Source organism: Mustela erminea, chromosome 14, assembly GCF_009829155.1.
Source record: "Mustela erminea isolate mMusErm1 chromosome 14, mMusErm1.Pri, whole genome shotgun sequence".
NCBI classification, from domain to species: domain Eukaryota; kingdom Metazoa; phylum Chordata; class Mammalia; order Carnivora; family Mustelidae; genus Mustela; species Mustela erminea.
In genome coordinates, this window is record NC_045627.1 from 22414452 (window position 1) to 22439528 (window position 25077).

At 37.5% G+C, this 25077-nt stretch overlaps 1 protein-coding gene across 1 annotated transcript in view; it reads right to left on the reverse strand.

The window, feature by feature from the left end:
- Positions 1-25077, reverse strand: part of PCDH15 (protocadherin related 15) — a 1723534-nt gene that overhangs the window by 688742 nt on the left and 1009715 nt on the right. The window contains exons 5-6 of the mRNA XM_032313059.1: positions 11366-11380; positions 10811-10876 (exon numbers count right to left, since the gene is read on the reverse strand). Coding sequence (XP_032168950.1) covers positions 10811-10876; positions 11366-11380 — 81 coding nt within the window. The remainder of the gene's footprint in view (positions 1-10810; positions 10877-11365; positions 11381-25077) is intronic.

Below are 25077 nucleotides of genomic sequence, written 5' to 3' on the forward strand. Positions count from 1 at the left end.
ACTTTCTTCTTGTCACCAGTGGCACATACTTTGAGTAGATTAAAAAGAAAGCCCACATACTTATTAGCATATCTACACACTCTATTTGATAAGCTCATTTGTATTTTAACCAAGCTGAATCTATTTTAATGATGCCTAGCTGTGAGGATTCCCCAAATCTTTCATGATTGAGTACAATTAAGACATTCCTTTTTTATTTGTTCTAAGGAATAAGTATGTACTATTTGCTTTAACTGCATCCTCTGATACAGATATAAAATAAGTGCTAAGCTTTGGCACATCCTTCAGGGTCCTGTGAAGTAGCTGTAGATAAAGGGATACCTGGTACTTTCATATGCATTAATCCTCATAGCACACTTGCAAGCATATTTAATTAAATTACATTAACAATTCCAGTTAGAAATACACAGCATTTGAACATTTGTTTCGGAAAACTGCTAGAGGAGTTATGCTAAGTCTAAGAAATGTTTCATACCATCCTGGTTACTGTTTCATAACCTTGTACAATGTTTATTACTCCTCTCTTCAGAAGTGAGACTACTGACCTACATCACATTTTCATGTCTCAATAACAACATTATAATCTAGGGGCCAATATTTGATCACAAGGAACAGACGAAATCAAAGAACCATTCATGACTCAGGGAAATTTATTTGGAAAGGAAAGTCTATGGTGGCGGGTTGGGGGTCGGCACAAAGTCCAGAAAATGGTGGAATCAAGCCCAAGGAGAGCACACATGTAGAAGAACTGATGAGGACATTTCTTAGAAGGTTCTGGGCAAAGAATATCCCCTGAAATTAAACTTTGGTGCTTCTTCTATCCCAAAGTTCCTAAGTAATTTCCATCAGAGATTCACTCCCCAACTAAACTAAAAATTTACACAACCTACATGTCAAGAGAGTCTGGGATATGCAGAGAAAACTCAAAGCCAGCTCACTCTCAGGAGGCTGTTTCTCCCATGTAGAAGAACCTCTATGTTTTACACCATCCTAACTCAATTCTCTCGTCTTTGCTGCCTAAATTAGAAGTCAAAATATCAGTGCCTACAGGCCACATGAGACACACAGATGTGTTTTTTTGGGCTCATTAAAGGAATCAAAATTTAAATTACAATGACATCTTAAATATACAGAATTTTCTATTGTTCTGATAAGACAAACAATCAAAAAACCCGAGGGCCTTCTTTTCTGCATGGTTATAAGTGGACAGAACCTAACAGACTTTTCTGCCTAATATAAAGGCTCACTCTTACTGCCCACCATTGCATGGCTTGAGTTCCAACAATCTACACAAATAAATCAATAATGATTTATGATGTAGATACTCTCTATAGACAAAGGCTCATGAGAACAGCATCATCTGGGATCGTGTATATATGTGAGTGTGTGTAATACAGTTTAATTCTCTATGATTCAGGCTTATTATAATTAGACATGTGATTAAAAGAAAGGGTTTAAACAACAAGGAAAAATACAATTAGAATAGAATTTCTTTAAATGTACTTTTCACTTCCTTAGAGACCAGGGGTTATTTTCCACTACTAAATCTTTTCACCATTGTTAATAACATTAGCGTTTTGAAATGTAAACAGTAAAGGAGGGGCTGCTAACTTTCACAGATATGTCTTCCTTATACCAAGTGCCCTGACTTGCTGGCCTTTCTGACTTCTCTCTGCCTTTTGCATTTCTCCTGCCCCATGTTTTATGATCCTTCCATCACTCCAGCAATCTCACGGCACATTGGGTACTAAAGTCAACAAAAAAGCAAAGAAAGATCATTAATGAACTATAATGTATGATTTAATGTCAATAAAATTCTAGATAACTTGAGGAGATAAATAACAACCTATTTCCTTAATGCTTGGAAACTTTTCTATTTACTTATCATTTCAGTTATATATTCAGGAGGTTTGAAGCTGCTGACCTTTTAGAAAATGACTCTTTGGAAAGAAGCAGGATGCACCATTGCATATGTAGTTTAAACCGTAATGAGAAGAGCCAAATTGTTTCCTCTTATAAGAGTTGTCTTACAGGCATAATAGTAAGAGGATTAAAATACATGAAGAATTGGGCATGATTTTTTTTTTTTTAACATCACTTTAGGCCAGCAAGAGTATTTTGGATAGCTTCATTTAACTCCTTCATACTTTATGGAAAAAATCTCTTTCCTCATTTCTGAGTACATCTTCCACTGGAAAGAACTCAGAATGACTTGGTAAAGACTGGGGAAATTCAACAATAAAATGACAATAAGGAAATCCGTAATCATGAGTTTGGTCCTATGCAACATCCACCAGCAATCTAGCCAGAAGACCAGTAACATCTTATAAAAACATATAATTTCTTTGGCAGTTAAGAATCAAGTTAGAATGTTACAAATTATAGAACAAAAAGAAAATATTTTCCCTACTTATGCAGAAAAAACAAAAGTGCCATTTTAGGCTAAAAATTGATTGCTTGATGTCATCACTGATGACCCTTCATAACTCCATAAAAAATTCTAGTCTTACGTCAGTATTTCATTGGCTTATGCAGTCATCCATTAATTCATTGTAATCTTTGCAGTTTCTATCATTGCCATGGTTGCTGTGTTTCCTAATGTATAGTATACAATATATAGTCATCTGCATAAAACCATATTTTGTTTTGTTTTAAATTTCTTTTAATTTTTTCATAGTTTAGATATAGAATTATTCTGGGATTAAATAATGAAGACATCAAAGAAAGAAACAAACATTGTACAATAGCAATGAGATGACAATGCACGAAAGAGATGGAATTAAAGTGACTAAAGAAAGTAGTGGTTTACGACAAACATTCCAAACCTCTCACAAGACACAGTCACCTGATTCTTCCTCCATTTTTTTCATGACTAAACCTCTATGCAACTTTTCAAAAGCTTCATATCTGAGAAGGTATGTTGTAATTCAAATTTTATTTAATATATAAGTCATGTGGGCAACACTTGGTTATTATATTCCTTATTTGAAATAACCAAAATAGTTATTGATTATGAGAAAAAGAGACAGTGACAGTGAGGCAAGAAAATTAAATCTAGGGACACCTTAAACCAGAGTCCCAGTTTTGACACACTGAAGGAAGCATGGCTCAATGACAGGCCCACATAAGAATTTCAATCTTCAACAACATTTCTACCAATATTTATAAGAGCCAAGGAATCTGTCTATGACAATGGTTATTGAAACATTTTGCATCTACTATGCATTCCCAGCAGGCACAACTTCTTGGGAGACCCTCACTTCACCTGAAAAGAACACAGCTATCCCAGCTGCCTGACACCTGCCATCTTGGTTCCCCAGTTCTGCCTCTTCCTGAATAGCCCATGCAGTCTCACAGCTGTGGTTTGCATCATCTTCTACCGTGTACCATTCCATAAAGAGCCTACACTTCTTCCATTCTGATGGTACAAAACTGCAGCCAGTTTAGACTCTTTTCTCTTTGGAGAATGAAGAAGAATGAGTAAAAATAGGCAAAACTGATGAGTTCTGAACACTTGGATGACAAAGATTTTTATGACATCACACTTTGTTTAAACTTAGGGAATTTTCATTAAAACATGTTGGTTATATGAAGATTTTTTTCTGTCCATGAGCACAAGTCCTCTTTTACTAAGTCTGTGTATAATTTCATGTGGGACCCTTTGGAGGTGTGGGGGGTGGAGTCTGATGAACTCCTTCTTAGAAACTCAAATGTATGTAACTGACAATTATAAGGAAAGAAAAACATCAACATAAAAATGGAATCTCCTCCTTTTATAAGACTAGTGGTTTGGGCAATGGAAGGAAAAGAATGCTGAGGAACTTAAATATCCCTTGTATCATACCTGTTTCAAGGAAGGGACCAACCTCCAAATCCCTTCCTTCCCTCCCCTAACTGTGCACTTGGACTAGAGCAATTGTGGGGAAGGAGTGACAAAATGAAATCATCGCTCTTGTCTGTGACCTCCCCTATCTTCCAGGAAGCATGTAGGGATCTATAATCCTCAGCCTCATTCATACCTTGGCTTTGAAATGCTCCCTGAGAACAAAGAGCAAACTTCCCCATTGAGTCAGCTGCGTTCTCATTTATTGGATGCTACATTCAAACTCTAGAGACACTCAGCATCATCGTTCATTTCTTAAATTTGCTGCCAGCCCACAATATCTTTCCAACTATAAATCTATAAAGGACCTTTAAGATGGGTCTTGAATCCATCATTTAGATAGTGATATCCTCTGCCACTAAATCTTTCTATTTTGTACAACTACAGTGTAATTTTCTTGTCCTCTTGCTTTAGCACTGCCTATGCACTTATCCAGTTTCTGAGGATTACCTTGAACTGCATGTCCTCAAACCTGTTTGGAAGCCATGCCCCCAGCCATGTAGTAGCTGGCACTTGAGGGCAGACTATCCATGGTCCCCATGTAACTCCTCCTCCCTCCTTCCAGTAAGGACTCAATGCCATAAACAACTTGGAGTCCAATGAACCTAGAATATGTACTTCCAGAAAGATTTTTAAAGACTTCTATTTTTAAAGATTTCATTTATTTATTTGACAGACAGAAATCCTAAGTAGGCAGAGAGGCAGCCAGAGAGAGAGGGAGAAGCAGACTCCCCACTGAGCAGGGAGCCTGATGCAGGACTTGATCCCAGAACATGGAGATCATGACCTGTGCCAACGGCAGAGGCTTAACCTACTGACCAACCCAGGTGCCCAAAGACTATTCTTTTAGAGAAGTTCTGGGTTTACAACAAAAAATGAAAAAGACAGAAAGAGATTCCCCTGTGCCCACATACAAATAGCATCTTCTATTATCAACACCACTATGAAAATGGTATTTTTTTTTTAAAGGATAAGCCTATACTGACACATCATAATCACCCAAAGTCCACAATTTACCTTAAGGTTCCCTCTCAGTATTGTGCACTCTATGGGTTTAGACAAATGTATGATGACATAAATCCATCATTAAAATATCATACAGAGGGTGCCTGGGTGGCTCAGTGGATTAAAGCCTCTGACTTCAGCTCAGGTCATGATTCCAGGGTTCTGGGATCGAGCCCCGCATGGGGCTCTCTGCTCAGCAGGAAGCCTGCTTCCTCCTCTCTCTCTCTGCCTGCCTCTCTGCCTACTTGTGATCTCTGCCTGTCAAATAAATAAATAAAATCTTTATAAAAATATATATAATACAGAGTATTTTCATGCTTTAAAAATCCTCTGTGTTCTCCTTATCTATCTCTGTCCCACTCACCCCCAGACTACAGAATTTTTTATTTTCTCCATAACTTTGCCTTTTCCAGAATATCTCCATAGTTTACCTTTCCAGTTAGAATCATACATATGTAGATTTTTCAGATGGGCTTCTTTCACTTATTTATGTGCATTTAAAATTCCTACCCATCGGGGCGCCTGGGTGGCTCAGTGGTTTAAGCCTCTGCCTTCTGCTCGGGTTGTGATCTCAGGGTCCTGGGATCGAGCCCCGCGTCGGGCTCTCTGCTCGGCGGGGAGCCTGCTTCTTCCTGTCTCTCTGCCTGCCTCTCTGCCTACTTGTGATCTCTCTCTATCAAATAAATAAATAAAAATCTAAAAAAAAAAAAAAGATTCCTACCCATCTGCAAAATACATTTTTAAAAAAAGACTCTAACAAGAGACAAAGAAGGACTCTATATAACCATAAAGGGAACAATCCAACAAGAAGAAATATAACAATTATAAACATTTATGCACCCAATAAGAGAGCACCCACATACATGAAGCTGCTAATAACAAGCACAAAACAAGTGACCAATAGTTGTACAATAATAGTAGGGAGCTTTAACACCTCACTTGAATCACTGGAAAGATCATCCAAATAGAAAATAAGGAAACAGTATCCTTGAATGATACTTTGGATCAGATAGATCTAACAAATATATTCAGAACACTCCATCCTAAAAGAGCAGCATACACATTCTTTTCAAGGGGACATGGAACATTCTCTGCTATGGCAACACATTTCTAGGTATGTCTCCTAAGGCAAGGGAACTAAAAGCAAAAATAAAATATTAGGAATACATCAAAATGAAAAGCTTCTGCATAGTAAAGGAAATAATCAACAAAACAAAAAGACTGACTACTGAATGGGAGAAGATATTTGAAAATGATTTATCCAACAAATGGTTAGTATCCAAAATATTTAAAAACCCAATTAAAAAATGGGCAGAAGCCATGAACAGATATGTACCCAAAGAAGCCATAAAGGTGGTCCACAGACACGTGAAAAGATGTTCAACATCACTCATCATCAGGAAAATGCAAATCAAAACGACAACGAGATATCATCTTATACCCATCAGAATGGCTAAAATTAAAAACAAAAACAAAAACAAGAAACAACAGGTGTTAGTGAGGATGTGGAGAAAAAGGAACCCTCATGCACTGTTAATGGGAATGCAAACTGTGCAGCCACTAGAGAAAACAGTACGGAGATCCCTCAAAAAATTAAAAATAGAATTACTATATGATCCAGTAATTTCACTAATGATTATCTACCCAAAAAGTCCCAAAAAGTAATTCAAAAAGATTAATGCACTCGTATGTTTATTGCAGCATTATTTACCATAGCCAAAATATGGAAGTAACTCAAGTGTGCATTGATAGATGAATACAAAAAGAAGATATGTATGTGTGTCTATATATATATATGATGAAATCTTGCCATTTGCAATAACATGGGAGGATCTAGAGTATCATGCTAAGTGAAATAAATCAGTCAGAGGAAGACAAATACCATATGACTTCACTCATGTGGAATTGAGGAAACAAACAAAAAAAAGACACAAAGAAACCACACTCTCCCTCTCTCTAATTTTTTTTTTTTTTAAAGAAACCACTCTTAATTATAGAGAACACACTGGTGGTTAGCAGAGGCAGGAGGGAGGATGGATTAAATAGGTAACAGGGATTAAGAGTATACTTCTTTTGATGAGCCCTGAATAATGTTTAGAATAGCTAAATCAGTATATTATGCACCTGAAACTAATGTAACACTGTGTGTTAATATAACACTGTGTGTTAAATAATTAAAACATAAATTATTATTATTTTTTAAAGGATTCTTTCTTGTCTTTCATGGTTTGACAGCTCTTTCTTTTTCACACGGAATTTGTGTGGATACACCACAGTTTATCCATTCACTGACTGAAGGACATCTAGGTTGCTTCCAAGTTTTAGAAATTAGATATAAAGTTGCTATAAACATCCATGTGTGGGCTTTTGTGTAGACATAAGTTCTCCAGAAGGAATTTTTATATATTTTTCACTTTCTTGAGCAAGGAAATACATCCAGGTCCATTTCTCGGTACACATTCTCCTCTTTAAATGGGATTGCACACTGAGCCCACTTTAGCTTGACAGATTTCTGATGGTTGTCAGGAGCCAGCGTTTGCCTATTTTTGTGTTGACTTTGTGTCCTTAAAACCGAAGCTTGATTTCCTTATAGTTTTGATGAAAATAAACTCCTGGTTCAGATTGTGGGCAAGATAAAGAATCTCTTCTTATGCTGTTGAGAATAATGTTCAAAGAGGGGAAGAACTGAAAAGAGTCCAGAGTTACTAAGAAGTTTATGGCTCTCCACCCATTAATTCTTTCAAACATACGTATTTGTGCAAATGCATTTAGCATACATATTCACAAAGAGGAAATATTCCCATCCCCCAGAGTCTAAAAATTATGAATGATGCAGAAGCCTGTGACAAATAATGGACATTCTATAAATGTATGTCAATGACTTACATGAGAAAATTAAGTATATATATTTTTTAAAAGCTGAGCTATTAAAAGCTCTACATTAGTGGAGGACAGATTTAGCAATACATGTCTACAATACCTGTAGACATCAATAAAGCAAACCAAAGGTAAGTTGACACACAATAAACTTACTATTTTGGCTTGATAAGGGATTTGCTCTGCCTTATTTTTTTTTAAGATTTTACTTATTCATTTTATTTGAGAGAGAGAGAGAGAGAGCACTAGCAGTGGGGAAGGACAGAAGGAGAGGGAGATGGAGACAATCTCAGGGAGGCTCCCTGCTGAGTGCAGAGCCCAGTGTGGGGCTCGATCTCACGACCCTGAGATCATGACCTGAGCTGAAACCAAAAGTCAGACACTTAACTGACTGAGCCATCCAGGTGCCCCTCTGCCTTTCTTTTAAGAAGTCCCAAAACTTAGGGACACCTGAGTGGCTCAGTTGGTTAAGTGACTGCCTTCTGCTCAGGTCATGATCCCAGTGTCCTGGGATTGAGTCCCACATCAGGATCCTTGCTCGGCAGGGAGCCTGCTTCTCCCTCTGCCTCTGCCTGCCACTCTGTCTGCCTGTGCTCACTCTCACTCCTCTCTCTCTCTCTCTCTGACAAATAAATAAACAAAATTAAAAAAAAAAAGTCCCAAACTTAAAAATGATGTGTATTATATTGATAAAATAAAATACCCACATGTTTTATTGCTACTAATTAAAAGATTCAGAAAAAGAGAAATTAAGGTAGTTTAAAAGGAAGCTCAGAATGAACTGCCTGACTGGAAGTTTCTTAGATGGCCTGAAGAAAAATACGAAACACATTCTCATGCATTGCTTCCTGCAGACTTTCGAGACAAGGATGACTGCACACTGTATTATAATCTTTGGCAGAGGTTCACTTGATCATATTTTTAGAAATTTAATGTAAAATAAAAATGCAAACATTTAGTCTCTAGACAAGTATTTATATTCCTTGTGATGACACTCAAATGACTTTGGCAGGATTCTGAGGAGTTGGCAGTTTCTACAAAATATGCCAATTAAAGAACACAATGTTCCTACGCTGTATCATGCCACTTGCTTCTACAACACAAATATTGAACGCTTATCACACGCACTACCGGATACTCTATGGTAACATGTCTGCTGAGCTCCTGGTCCTTTGAAAAATGAGACTGAGTCATAAAAAAGGAGGCAAAATATCATCATTACTGAGGACATTTGGCAAAATAAGCTCTGTATGTTAAAACATGTTAAAACAAAATTATTTAATAAAACTAAGTGTTTCAGTTCAACTCAGCATAGGTGTTCAAGTTAATCAGTGAACAATAAAGAAACTAAAATAGAGAATGGCATTCTATCACTTTTTTTTTTCCCTTTTTGGTTTCTGGTTAAAAAGACAAACTGTTTTCCTTGTAGATTTGTTTTTGAAATATTATAGATTTGTATTTCAAAAATAGTTAATGATAAATAAACCATGATTTTCTACATGTATGAAAAAATTTTCGGTTTTTTTTTTTTCATTTTCTGTAGACACACATAAGATTTACTTTGAACTTACTCAAAAACATCATAATAATGCATCAACTTTATCTGCTTTCAGGCTCAATACAGACTGGCTTTTTCTTTTTTTAAAGATATTATTTATTTATTTTACAGAGAAAGTCACAGTGAGAGAGGGAACACAAGTTGAAGGAACATGAGAGGGAGAAGCAGGCTTCCTGCTAAGCAGAGAGCCCAATGTGGGGCCCGATCCCAGGACCCTGGAATCATGACCTGAGCCAAAGGCGGGAGCTTAACGACTGAGCCATCCCAGCAAACCCAGACTGGCTTTTTTAAAACTAATGAGAAAACTCAAGGTTTTGTGATTTTTTAAATGTTGCTAAAATTTAGTACAGATCATTTATTTTGTTTAAACAGAGGCCAGCAAAGCTATGGATATTTTTGGCTAATTCCAAAGGATATGCAAGAATAAAAAGAATTAGGCCAACTCTTCGAAGGAATAAAGGAATGTTTCTAATGTGGAACAATGAAAGTATCACTTATGTCATAGAAGGCTTCAAGATATATGTGGGTTAAATTCCAGGAAAAAAGATCATTCTCTAATAAGCCCCATATGTATATGTATATATAAGTCTGGAAGACAGACTTTTTTCAAGCAGACAGAAAACATGGACCAAACAAACCCAATGGAAGCCCAGTGGAAAGTCCACTGTGGAATTAGTACACAAACTGTGCCTCAGAGCACACTCGCACACTTAGAATAGTTTGAAACAGAAACCAAGCCTCAAGAGATACTGTTTTACTGCAGTCCTAACAGGGAAGAAGAATCTGTAAACACTCACACACTGAAGATGAAAGAGGCTCAGAGAGAATTGTAGAACAAAGCACCAAATGTATTTATTTTGGGTTTTGATAAGGAAAAGTACTTCTTGAAGAATGTAATGTGGATTTGATATTAGTTGTTCTTTATGGCAGACGACCTGAACCAACATGCAAGCTTCTTCCTCTGCTCTCAGAACCTTTGGTCAGGTTCTCTGTTCCTAAGAATTTTCAGTTTTACCATTAACCATTCATAAATACCCATGTTTGGTGGACTATGGAGCTTAAACCTTACCAGATTCCAGCCAGCGTAAGTGGGCTGTGGAAGGCTTACCTTGTGGTCCACTTCTTTTGGAAGAATGCTGTGTATCTTACTTAGGTGACCAGGTGTTTATATGCACGATAGTCAACTCTACCCACTGACAAAGAAAAACCCCAGCCCTATCTGGAAGCACTCTTTTGGACTGATCCTGAGTAAAATGCTCCTTTACGATCAAGAATGAATAACCTTTCTAGTCATGGAGAAGTTTCTCCTATATTAAACAAGTAAAGCATTTCCTGCATAGGTCCTAATTCAAGCCCATACAGGGAAGAAATTAAGGGAGTGCTGTTTGTGGATTTGGGCTGCAGCTTTCCTTTAGTACTTCCACATGTAACAAGTCTGGGGTTGAAAGGAGAAGAGAAGTCATTTGTAAAACGCGAAGTTCACTCACCATTCCGACTCTCTTCATCGATAGCAACTATGGTGGCTGGTGGTCCTCCCCTAGCTAGTTTGCAATCTAAAGAGAGAAAACAACCAAAGGTAAGGAGAAGCAACTGCAGGACACTCACCCTGAGATGAAATTCATTGAGATGAAATCAATAGGCATCATTACTTTACTTTTAATAATTTTTTAGCTTAAAAAAAAATTCATGAGAACCACATAGATTCCTTACAACATCATAACACAATCACTTTGTACACCACAAAACTACTCAAATCTTACTGAGAAAACACCAGCAGAGACCACTGGAGAGCAGAAGTCCTTCAGGACAGAGATAATGGGATGGTAATTTAACCCAAAGAAATAACATAAAGGAATGATTAACAAGGATAAATTGTAATTAAAGCTTCACAACAGAAACAAACATAATTGGACTTTAATTGTGATAAAGGGTCTAATTAAAGGGAGTGAATAGAATTTTAATAATGTTCTAAAGAGAATGAAACAAAGACAGACAAGCAGTGTTCATGAGGTTGTTTGGCATTTTTATTTTTGTCATCTTACCCTCATATTGCCAGTCTGGAGTCAAAAGTATAGAGTCATCAATGGAAGCAGATCAGAAAAATGGAAGAAAGAAAGGAAGAAAGAATATATGTATATATTTAGTGTGGATTGAAAGATATAAATAGCACTATATAACAACAGATACATCACATAATGACTTGAGGAAAAGAAATACATAAAATCCTTCTCTCGGATTTTCCAGTTTTAATGTAATATTAACACAGTAACTTGATAATATGTCATTAGCACCTCCAAACTTTAATAATAAAGTTATTACATTATTATGTTATTAATATTATTTTATATGGATAGACTTGCAAATACTACAAAGTACATTTATATGTTTTCTGTGAAAAGGGAAATACAAGTTACTTCTGAACAGTCTATTATCCCTATGTTGAACAAACCTTAAGGATAGTGCCTGTACATCAAGACACATGACCAATTTGTTGTCTAATGCCCTGCTAATACCTTGCCAAGAGTCTCATGATAACGAACATGTAAAAAGTACCATGAGCTATACTATCCATAATAATTAACATGTGAAGCCTTTGCCCACAAGATGTCACAGCTATGCTTGTGAGATGTAAAGCACTCTGGGAGATCTTCCGTGAGCCTGATGGGGCTGTGTTGGCAGTTATAGTTCCAAAGCACAGTCCTTTGACTACAGCGTAAGACAGATTTGCTTAAAGCCGTCCAAGTATGTCTGTTATTTGGAAGATTCTGAGGTTATTTATTCATGCATTCATTTGTCCATTCATTCATTCGAACTCTATTATGCACATGGGCATGAATAATAAAGCCTTCAGTATGCTCCATTCTATACTGTAAGGTACATGCTGTCTCACGTGGAGCTGAAAATCTCAGAGGTCTCCGGTGTTTTTCTTTGCCTCCTCATTAATATTCTAGGAATTCCAAGTCACAACATTTTAGATTTAAAATATCTCATACTCATTACACTCCTCCTCTTTCCTCCACCCCCGACATACACGGTCACTCCTGCTCTTGCAATGATTTCCTCACTACCTCCCAGAAGCTTTGTTATCACCATGTGTTCATTGATTCATCCAGTGAGAATTACATTCATACACCCAAATCAAAGGTAAAATAATGCCATCTCTCTGCACAAAACCGTGTATGTTTCCTCTGGAGTACAGAAAACTTTCTTACGATACCATTTAAAGCTTTTCAAATCTAAGTGGTTTAGGACAACATTTCAAAAGATGTCAGGTCTCAACATGGTTTATTTACAATTAAGCTTTGTGCCTTTCAGCTAGATCAGACCCCTGACTCTTGCAGGAACATACTTTGTGTGTTTAGGGAAGTTCTGCTAACTGAATTCATTCTTGCCTCTTTCTGCCCAGCAAAGCTCTGCTCCTTTTGGTAGAACATGATTTCTCCTATTTCATGAAAACTTGCCCACATCCCCACTTGGAATTTGTCTTTTACTTCTTGTTCTCATATATTTTCATCTAGTTTTGTATTCCTGTATGCATTCAAACATTATTCATTCACTCAGGAAAATTTGTAGATGAATTACACTGTGCTGAACAGGGGAATACAAAATTAACAGCTCTGTTCTTCAAAGGTCTCAGGTGAAACAGGTTGGAGACTAACGAGAACAAAGATGCATAAACAATCACACAAGTGTAGGGCAACGTGGTCCATGTGGAGGCAATTCCTTAATCAGTTCACTGACAACATAAATGATTAAAAGGAAAAAGAGACAATGCATGTGGGGAGTGGAAATGGGATACACAAGAAGGCAGAGGCCATTTGTGCAGAAGAGGATAAACGAAACCTGACCAGTTCTTTCCAGAAGCAGTTCTCATATTACCGAACATCTCTTCCCTTTGTCCTTGAGAGAGTAGTTACTTTTCCAAAGTATTCCTTCACCAGCTGGGTATCATTAAATGTATGGATATGCTTTCTCTACTCAGCTAAGCCAAGTGCGACTTCCCACCTTCCAGCTCTTACTAACCCCCTGACCCCTCCACTCAATCCATTCCCTAGCCACAACCAACCCAATTCCTGTTGGCTGTGCCGTCTGCTCAAATGTCCTTCCTCCTTCTCTTCTTCCCCGGCTTGACTTCTATTTCTTTAAAAAAAAAAAAAAACCACAAAAAACCAAAAAAAAACCCCAAAACCTGGCAAGGCATCCCCTCTTCCAGAAAATCTTCCTTGTTGTTAGCCCAGATTCAGTGACTCTTCTCTGTAATTCTTCAGTGCCCACGATGTTCCATGCCACACATTACACCACAGCAAAGACAAGTATGTCTTTCTCACAAGAGCTCATCAGACCAAATCTCCATCATAAACATCTTAACAACATTAGTAACCATCATAGTCATTCCATTCCACCTTAGTAAACCAGTTCTTAAGAGATGGTCCTAAAAGAATGTGTGTTGATTTTTCCTGAACTACAGTCTGCCCAGCTACAACCTCCCATTCAAACCTCCTCCATCCTCCCTGAGAGCTGCCTGAAGTCTCTGTTTTCACGACATCTTCAACATAGAGGTTCAGCTGTGGTTCCTCCCACTTGGTCTGCATTAGGAGACTTTCCCTAAGCTTTCCTCTTCCAGCAGACTCCACCTTCCCCTCACCCCAGTAAGAGTCTTTTTTTTTTTTTTTTTTTTAAGGTTCTTATTTATTTGACAGAGAGAGAGACAGCAAGAGAGGGAACACAAGCAGAGGGAGTGGGAAAGGGAGAAGCAGACTTCCAGATGAGAAGAGAGCCTGACGAGGGGCTCGATCCCACTGGGATCATGACCTGAGCCAAAGACAGACACTTAACGACTGAGTCACCAGGCGCACTCTGCCCCCCCAGTAAGATTGTCTTATATCTAACAAATACTTCAGTTATTTGTGATCAAACCAAAAGTGATGTATTTTTTTTAAAGACTAACAATGCTAGTGAAGAGAGATTAGTCAGATATCTAAAAATAACCTGTTAATAGCATTGTTCACAACAGCTAAAATGTTTGTTTTGGAATGATGCATTCATGAAAGCATGATTAATTAGTTTTGAAAGGCCCCAAAATATTTTCAACAACGAAGTATAGTCAGAATTGTCTTAAAAAGAAAGTAATTTTAGATGGAATAGCCAGGGATGTATTGTGTATGCAAAATATCCAAATGGACATTAAAATAAAGATTAGAAAGCAATTTGGGGGCTGGGTGATGCTGTTCTCTATGGCCTATGGATAATTTGTCCAGCACATGAAAGGCAGGTTAGTTGATGACGCTTGTACCTTGGAAATGGAGTTCCCTAATCTATTTAATTTCATCCTTGACTGTCTGGGTTAAATCACAAATTCATTGTTTTTCATGCCTCAAATTTCTAACCTCTTAGGCCACTACCTGCTTCCCATAACCAATTTATTGTAAAGTGCAGGCTATGAATACAAATATCTGAATGCTCAGTGTGATATATTTTTGCAAATTTGTCATCAAGCTAAGAATAAGCCATGTATTTTTAAATAATCTCATGCAACAAGTTGGATTTAACACCCCAAAAGAAGTATTAAAAAAAGACATAATATCCTGGTTTTAAAGGCACTAAATCTGTGATATGCTATTCTCACTGAAGCCTGAAGCTTAGAGCATGGCACAAATGGGTTACAGAAAGGCAACCATCCAAAATTGTCAAAATATGCTCATTCCTTACCAGGAAGTCACTATAGGCAGGAAAACCACATTTCAAACTTAGCTTATTTTCAAAATATCCTTTTATGGCCAAACAATGTGTTTTCAATAAAATTTCAATAAAACCTACTTACTTGTTTGGTGTTTTTGGGGGGAGGGTAATATTGATATTGTAGGTGCCATGGCTGTATTAATCACTTGCATATTTTACGTGCCATAGACCTCTCTTCTGAGTCTGGGTCCTACTGTCCAGGTGATACCTACACTTGGAATATCAAAGTTTCCTTAAACATACTGTTATCCTGAGCCCAAACCTGGCCTCTTTCAGTATGTGTTATATCAGTGAATAAGCACACTTCTGCATAAACCAGAAAACAGGTGATCACCTTGGAGTTTAACCATTTCCCTCATGTGCCTGGACTGAATCCACCAACAAGTCTTGAATTCCTACAGAAAAAAAGCTTCTCATATCTACCTACTGCGTTCAGTCTCCCGTGTCAGCACACTGATCCAATCTCTTACTTCTCAAACAGGTTTGGTAACTATTTTCTCTATTGGCAATCTTGCCCCATTCTTTAATATCTTAATCTACATGATCTTTTATAAGGAACAACTGGCTTACCATTTCATGATCTTCCATTGCTTTTAGGTTAAAACATTTTTTTTTTTTTAATGACCTACAATCCTCTGCACAGTCTGATTTTAGAATGAAAACCAAACTGCAAGGCCTACCAGGACCTGTATGATATGGACTCCTCTTCTATCCTCTCCCATCTGTTCCTGTACGTTCACTTGTTGTCAACATTCCAAATGGACTTGTTTCTTTTCCTCAGGTATTCTATTCTCCATCCTGAGCTACCTCAAGACCTTTCCATATTGCAGTATTTCTTGTTTCTAATCTTTACTCTCAGCCCATCATTCACTTGCATATCCTTTAGATTTTTGTGTATGCCTTACTTTCTCAAAGAAACCATTTCCAACCCTCAGGTTCCCTGATATATACTCTCATAACTCTGCCTTCTAGTGCCAGTTTATGAATATCTGATTCCTCACTGACAGATCTTCTATTCCTCAGGGTTGTGTCCCGGGGCAGATTTTCTAGAACATAATTGATTCTCAGCAATTATTTATTGAACAAAAGAATTTATGGCTTCAACCAAATTTACAAAACTTTTTCAAAGCCCACTGTAACTTAATCTTTATTTTTCCTTTTTAATGTTAGAAATATCATTCTCATATACAAGTAATGGAGAAGGAATGAACAACAAATTGTCTTAAGATAGAATCATTAATGCTACCTCAGGAGAAGTGTGAAGGGGAGCAGGATGGACGAGGTCAAAATATGTCACTTGGGTACACAGAGCTGAAGGCAATCAAGACCCAACAGAGTCAGGAAAAGCCTTTTACCTTTTTTTTTTTAAGCAGTGTAAAAGAATCTAGAAAGGAGGCCTATACCAACAAGACAGTTATCACCAGAGATAACTATTTCATCTTAGAGACTTGTCTGCATGTCAAGGCAAACATCTATTTACCAAACACTTCTTCTTCACATTATCCTGTGAATTGTCTTCCTCCTCTTTGAAGCCCCAGATCCCTGTCCCTTTCCTTAGTCCAAGATGGTATGTATATAAACCTCAACTGCCTGGCTGCCTTTGATTCTCATAGCTTTGTGAGTAATTAATTTTTGTTTCCTCTTTTTAATTTGTCATTATGGGGGTGGGGTGGTTTCAGCCAAGAACCTAGAGAGATAGAGGGAAAATGGCTTTCCCCTTACATGTGAAAATCTACTACTGACGTAAAAGAAGGGATAGGCCAGTTTTGAAGGACTTTGAGATTCTGTGGATGAGTAATGGAAGACTGTGGAGAGGTCAGAATGATCGAGAAAGAGGAGAAATTGAAAAACAAGGGAGGAGAAGACGTTCGCTTGTCTCCTGCTGACTAAAATTTCTGTTAAGATTTTATATGCCAACAATCCAGTTGTCTGCACTGAAGGACAATCAGGGAGCAAGACTATACCAATATCCTAATAATAGCAAGATGTGTCCCAAGGTCTTTTTTAACTTGGTCAAATTGTACTTAAAGAAATAAAACTCAAAGACCTCAGATACCAAATATTTTATGACAGCAAAAATCACCACTACTTTTGTGTCACCTTAGAATTTTCACACACCTATTTCCTTACCAGCTGCCTATGATTATCAATAAATTATTCTATCACCCAGCAGGGTATTTGATATTATGGAATCATTCAATGTATTTGTGGTACTATGGAATATCCTCCTTCATGGAAAATGGATAAAAGAAATAACTCATTAAGTTCTTAGTCATTTCAAATCTTTTGGGAGAGTGTTTTCAGATGTTAAAGCAATTGATCCCTAATATAGTACAGAAGTAAGAACATGTGCTTTAGAGTCAGAAAACCTAATTTCAAATCCTAATTGTGGTCTTTAATAGTAACATAATATTGAACACATTATTAACTTCTCATACCTCAGTTAACATAAATAGGAATAATAGCAAGTGTAAGTACCTCATAGATGTATTGCAATAAGGATAAATGAGATAATCTATGGTAATTTCTTAGAATAGTGGCTAGCAAATTATACAGGCAGAATAGATATACTTCTAATTTTTACAGTATCATTATTTTAGAAACAATATATTTGGAAAGTCATTCCTATTTTCCCCTCTTGATCAAAAGACAGTAGAGAATCTCTTGGCTTCTCCTAAATATTCATTTGGGGGGTGATCTTATTGATGTATGTGATCAAGAGGTACATTCCCACTAAGGATAAAAGTAGTCATATGAGATGGTACTGATGATTGAGTAGACATAAATATGCTAGAATTCTTATTGCAGATATCAATGTTAGATACACTATCTTAGATTAAATTTAATAGAGGCATATATGATGCTTGAAGTCCAGGTTTAGAAGGTAGAGGGGTGCTCACAGTCATCCACTGGTTCCTCTGTAGTCCTGAAATGTACTGGTGTCCAAGTGATCAAGCAGAAAGGTCAAGAAAGACTTACAGATCTCATGAAACATCTACTCTTCTCAGCATTCCTCTGGTATCAGTTTGGATATCCAAAGTCATCTGAACTCTCTTGTTTAGAAGCCAGTATTTGCACACACACACACACACACACACACACACTGAATTAGTTGCTTAGTTCCAAGCAATCTGGCCTCTCATTCAAAGTGGTTCTTGTCTCTCTTTAAATTTCATGTTGCACAAGTATTTTACTTTCAGTTTGCTTGTCACAAGCAGCAGTCTATTCTCACGCTGATTTTCAGAATATTCATTTCCAGATAAATACACATAGGAGTGAAATCTGAAGACAGAAAGATTTCCTCATCCAGTGTTATTATTAACTGGATTATATGATTTGGTTAAGATGTTCCAACAGCATGGTCTGGTAATGCCAGAAGTCATTATCGAGTAACATTCTCCATCAAGGCTTTCATTAGGACACTTTATGGTAGAGACCATGGCTCCCTCAGCTACTGTTTTCTTCTGAAGTTACTTCACTTCACTGTAATCAGTCTATCAACAGCAGTAGGCTTGTGCATGGCTGGCATTTGGTGAGAGAGAGAAACGCATTCTTAAGAAGTTAACGGATGAAAGCAATCTAAATAAAGACAAATCAGGGGCTTGTACAAAAAAGGCAGGGTAGAAATTGTCAGTGGAAGTCTGATGAAAAGATCAAGCAAACATTTTAAGGTTATTTTTGCTCACAGGGAATATTACTATACTTAATTATCTTATAATTTTATGTAAATGTATTGTCCAATATGTTAGTCTTTGTACCCAAATGTGAATTTCTTTTTTTAAGAGTTTATGTATTTATTTTTGTGTGCATGCATGAGAGAGAGAGAGACAGAGACAAAGTATACACAGGAGCCTGAGAGAGGGGTGGGGGATGGTGATGGGGGAGAAACAGAGAGAGAAGCAGACTTTAAATGATTTAAATGTTCCTGCTAGGTAAATTCTACAAAATTTGCTTATCTCTTCATTTTAAAAATTACTTTCACATAATTTTAAATTCACATATTTTAAGTTTATGTAAAATTTAAATTTCACATAATTATGTAAGCAGCAATTTCTTACCCTTTTCAACTTTCATAAGAAAGCCGTATTTTATTAGCAGATCAAAATAGGCCCAGGATGTGTTAGCATTTGTGACGTGCATTTAACGTACTGGAACAGTGACAGTACATTTAGTTACATGTCTATACATTGTAAAGGATATAGAGTGATTGGAAGTCATGCAAAGGATTTTCTTTTAAAAATTATCTGAGGAATGCTTACAACTAAAATAAAAAATTTCTTTTAATATAGTAACATAGAGTAAATTGTGTATCTCTTATATATGTTCTTTGCAAGATTTTGCTCTTATCCTAAAGTCATCTCAAAAGGCATTTTCTGTCAGGTAGCTCATCTTACCACATTATCCAATTTGTCTTTAGGTTTTATCATTGAAATATAAAGGAGAAAAGAAGGCATAAGGGTTTGTGCCAATGAGGAAAAGAAAATTATTCAAGAAACACTTTATGAAAAACAGTTAAAGAATTCATGTTGTTTCCAAAAGCTAATTTATTTTATTTTCTAATTATTCTTAATGAGGTAGCTCAGAAGAAGTTCTCAGTCATGATTCTTACTCAGATCCTCAACAAGGTCAAAGGATAAAAGGGCACATCAACATTGTTGATTGAAACGGCATTCTCCAACAGAGAGATCCTGAAGAAGCCCTTCTTTGCAGCCTGCTTACCTATTTAAGTCAACTTCCTTGCCACAAGCCAATTATGAGTACCCAAGCTGCCAGTGAAAAGGCAAACTATGGGGTTAAGTCATAGAGACAAAAGTTTAAGAACACCAAACCCCAAATACTGTATCCACGTAAGCAGCACATCTGTTTTCTTCAATTTTTCCCCCAGCTTTGAGATATTATTGACATAGAATATGCATGACTTTAAGGTGGATGATGTAATGATCTGATCCACATCTAGGCTGTGAAGTGACTGCCAGAGTATGGTTAGTTAGCACTTTCATACCCTCACATCATTTGCCCCTGCGTGTGTGTAAAGCATTTAAGCTGTACTCCCCGCTAAACTTTCAGCATAGAATACAGAATTGTTAATTATAGTCACCGTGTTGGACATTAGAGCTTCAGAAATTTCTCACTTTAGGGCTGGAAGATTGCATTTTCATTTATTTTTAGATTAAGAAATTATCTCTTGATTTCTTTTTCGACTCATTGGTGTTCAGGTGTATGCTTAATATTCACACATTTGTTAATTTTCCAGTTTTCTTTCTATTACTGATTTCTAGTTCTATACCACTGTGGTCAGAAAACAAATACTCAGTACGATTTAAATCTTACATTTGCTTTGTGACCTAACAAATGACCGATCTTGGAGAATGTTCCATGTGAGAAGAATGTGTGTGCTGTTGGATGGGATGTTCTGTATGTGTCTGTTAGCTCCATTGGGTTTGAGGTGTGGTTCTAGTTCAATGTTTCCTTCTTGATACTCTATCTGGACCATCCTTCCGTTGTTGAAAGTGGAGTATTAAAGTCCTGTTATTGTTTTGTTGTCTGTCATTTCCTTAAGAACTTTTTATATTTGCTTAATATATGCAGGTGCTCCAATATTGGGTGCATATATAATTGTTATAATTTCTCATTTAATTTATCCCTTTCTTCAATATGTAATGATCTCTTTGCATCTTATCACAGTTTTTTTTTTTTTTTTACTTAAAATCTATTTTGTTTGATGTCAGTATAGCTACTCATGTTCTCTTTTGGTCTCCATTTTCATGGAATATCCTTTTCTACCCCTTTCTTTGAGTCTATATATGTGTTTGACACTAAAGTGATCTCTCACAGGCAGCACTGATGGGCCTTGTTTTTTAAAACACTTGATCAATATGCCTTTTGATTGGAGAATTCATTCCACTTTCCTTATAGCAATTATTGATAGGTGTGGAAAAACTATTCCCATTTCATTGTTTTCTGGCTATTTTGCAGAACCCTTGTTCCTTTCTTCCTCTTCTGCTTTCATTTCTGTGAACTGGTAATTTTCATTTGATATCTTTGATTCTCTTCTCTCTCTCTCTCTCTTTGTAGATCTAGTGAGAATTTTTATTTTTTAGTTACAATGGGGCTTACATAAAACATCTCATAGATATAGCAGTGCGTTTTAAGGTGATAACGTGTCTTTAATTGCATGCAGTAACACTACACTCTTACTGTCACCCCTCATAATTTTCATTTTTGGTGTCACAATTTACCTCTCTTTATACTGTGTATCCACAATTCATTATTGTAGCTACAGTTATTTTTAATTCTTTTGTCCTTTAACTTCCACCCTAGAGTTAGGTGATTAACACACACCACATCACAGAATTAGAATATCCTGAATATTCGTGATTCTTACATCATTCTTACATTCTTGCCTTGGTGTCTGGGCATTTGAGGAGGTAGGTACAGCTTCTAGTCTTTACAGATTGGCTTTGGCAGTCAGCTCATCCAGAGACTCTGGTGGTGTCTGTGGGCAGGCTTACTATTGGATTCCTTGGGTGGACAAATATGGTGCCTGGGTCAGCAGGGGGTCAGTCCTGGTGCTTTGGCACATGGAGACCAGCCTGGTGCCTGGGTCCATGATGATGAGCTCAAGCATGGGTTTACAGGGGTCAACCAGGTGCAAGTTACTACTGGTGAGGATATAGATTCCGAGTGCCCAGGGTCTAGCCCAGTATTGGGATGGGCCAGGAATCTGGGTTTCATGGACGCTGGCTTGAGGGCAATGGGGACCAGCCTGGTGCCTGGGTGAGCCTAGAGCCTGGTTTGGAGTCAGCCTGGTGATTAATTCAGTGAGGACCTGTGTGGTCTTAAGGTACATGGGCAGTCTGGTCCCTACAAGCTGGTCTGGATTCTAGGTCCATGGAGGTTGGCCTGGCACTGGGATGGGTGGAAAGTCTGGGTCTGTAGAAGTCATCCTGATGCTTGTGGGTGCCAACCTTGTGCCTGGATTTGCAGGGGCTTATGGAGAGCCTAGTGGTACAGAAGGTGGAAAACACCAGGGTAATCTAAGAATCCCAGTTTGTTGAGGCTGTTGGAAGCCTGCCAGTATCCTTGGGAACCAGTAGGCACCAGTGAGGTCAGGGAGACTCATGCATATGTTCCAGGTGTAGCAATACTTCAACATAAAGCTGATCCACTAGATCTACAAGATCCATTGTGCTGGAGTACATTTCCTACTAAGTGAAAGAATATGAACTTATATTTCTGGACCCCCAGAAGAGTGTGACAATATAGAACCGTTTTTAAAGATTTATTTATGTATGAGAGAGAAAGAAAGAGAGGGAGCGAGCACACAAGCAGGGGAAGAGGCAGAGGAAGAGAGAGAATCTCAAGGAGACTCCCCACTGAGTGCAGAGCCTAAGGGGATGCAGAGCCTTAGGGGATGCAGGGCTCAATACTATGACCCTGAGATCATGGGCCTGAGCCAAAAACAGAGTCTATGGTTTAACTGACTGAGCCACCCAGGCTCCCAATTATGGAACTTTCTGTTTCATTGTCTATGATATAACTATTCTATGTATGAAGTGTGGGGGCTGTTAAAGGAAGCAGGGAAACATATTTGGTTGCACTGTCTGGCTGGAAAATTCACATATTTAAATACACATAGATAAGAGGAAATTCGGAAATGTTTTCCCTTTGCTTTATTTTCCCATTTCTAAATGCTAGGGACATTTCTCTTCTCTCAAGAAGAGAAAGAAGAAGTCCTAAGAGTGGCATGGTGAGAGGCTAGAGCTGAGAGTTATGGGAGAAGTGCCTAAAAAATAACAAAACCCACAAAATGTCGGTGTCCTACATTTCCATGTGCTTCTGTGGCTTGCTTTCACTGTCTTCCTCAGGCACAATTCCTAGTGACACGATGTGCTGAGGGCCAAACAGCTAGAAGTCATTCCAGGGGACAGCTGAATATAGAACCACAAGCTCCCAATGAATCTCTGGTCTCTTCATTGTGTCACAATGAATACCAAGTGTCGGAGGGGTAAAGTCGTCATGTGTCAACTATTCTTAAAATGATAGTCTTTCATTTCACAAATAAGCCCTTTCTGCATCGTCAGCCTTGCAGATTGATATAAAAAACAAGTCAGGGTCATAATATGATCCTACATTTCTTGGACAGAGAGAAACTTTGGTTGACAAGTTTGGCAAAAGGCAGTGTGGCCACAGTTCAAACATGCCTGTGCTTATTCCAATTAATCCCTTCAAGAAAAGGAAGGGGGTACTATAATTTCAGATGGAGCCATAAGAATAAAAATCATGTTATTGATAAACTATTTTGTGGGGGGGAACTTGGAAGTTTTCCTTAGAGTCCTCAAAGACTGAAAATAACCAAGTATTGAAGATGATGATACCACCCTTGGCATTTAGAGATGATATTTTTGACAGCTTGGTATCCACATGTACAACACACGATGCATGGAGCTTTACGTCCTGCAGAGCCTACCATTCTCAGGTTCATTTTTTGACAATCGTCTGTACAGACACTTGTGGTTTTGAAGGGCTGCTGCTATTTAAGAGACCTTCTGAAGGGCAGGACTCCGTATTTTATTTCTCTGTGTTTGCTCATATCACATATTTTGCCGACAGTGAGTCTGAAGGACACTTTCTGGTTATAACTGCCCCTCTTCTTGCTTTCTCAGTAACACGGTTTCTTATTTCACATTTGGCCCCCTATGCCTAGCTTTGCATGTCTGATGGTACACACTTGGCAATTTTCTGTTGAGAGGGCAATACTACAAATAGCAGAAATTAATCTTTCCAGAACTTCTGTTACATCAAAATAATATTGTTTTATCTCTCCGCAAATTAGTTTACTTGAATATCGGCAATGGACTTGTTGGACTGTTGTTAGATTTTTTTTTTTTTCCGCATTAACTTTGGTAATATCCCTAACATCAAGAGGGTTTTTAAACTTTATTTATTTATTTATTTTTATTTCAGTGATCACAGGCACAATCAAAAACCAGAGAATGAGATGAACATAGCTCCCAAGATCCCAAATGTCTATACACTAATGGTCAAGAACTTGATACGTAGAGAAAGATCTGGTCCTTCACTCAGAATCAAAGCTACTTTTCCATACTCCTATAATAAAATTTATTTTCTTCTTTCTTAATGCATAATGCATTATAAAAACTAATACAGGTAGAGAATGTGTAAGAAAAAATAGACATGCCTAAAGGAAGGCACAATTTCAATGTGAGAGCAAGGGCAGAGAGAGTAAAAATCATTAAAAGTATGTACAAGAATTCTCAAAGCATAATTGTCTGGAGCAAATACCGTCCTTCTGTTTGTTCTGCACTGGTTCCTGGCACATTGTACTAATTAAAACTTATGCTAATAACATTAACTCATCCTCCTAAGTTCTAATTTATTCAAACTCTTTAAAGAATGGAAAAGCATACTATCTATTATAGAGAGATTTACATCTTTGGGGTTTATAATAAAAACAAATCCTAATTAAAATGAAGTGGTATTTTTATTCTGTCCAATTATTTAAAAAAATATTAAAAGAATCTTAGAGTTGGTTAAAAAGTTAGGAAATGCAAAGTACTAGGTGATTTGGGGGGAAGATATAAACTGTTTTTTAAGAAGGCAGAAAAAAATGACAAGGTTTTTAAGAAAACTGCACTTTGATGGGGAAATTTTACTCTGGGACCATACTTATATAGAAATAATCAGACAAGTATACACTGCTGCTACAAGTGCAAACAACAGTAATTGTGTTCACTCGTTGTGATTCAGGTATACTCTATGGTATAGAGGCAGGTCCTGCAGATGGTCCTGCCGATCAGCCCACCCACTCCCACTGTTTATCTAGCATGGGATTTTGTTCTCCAGAGACTATGGCACTTGAACAACCACGTCCTAGATTCATTCACAGTAGGATTCACCTGGTAACCTGCCAAAGAGAGCAAAATGTCATGACACACAGAAGAAAGAGGGTCCTGAGACCACGAACTCAGAAACACAGAAGGTGAGAACCGTG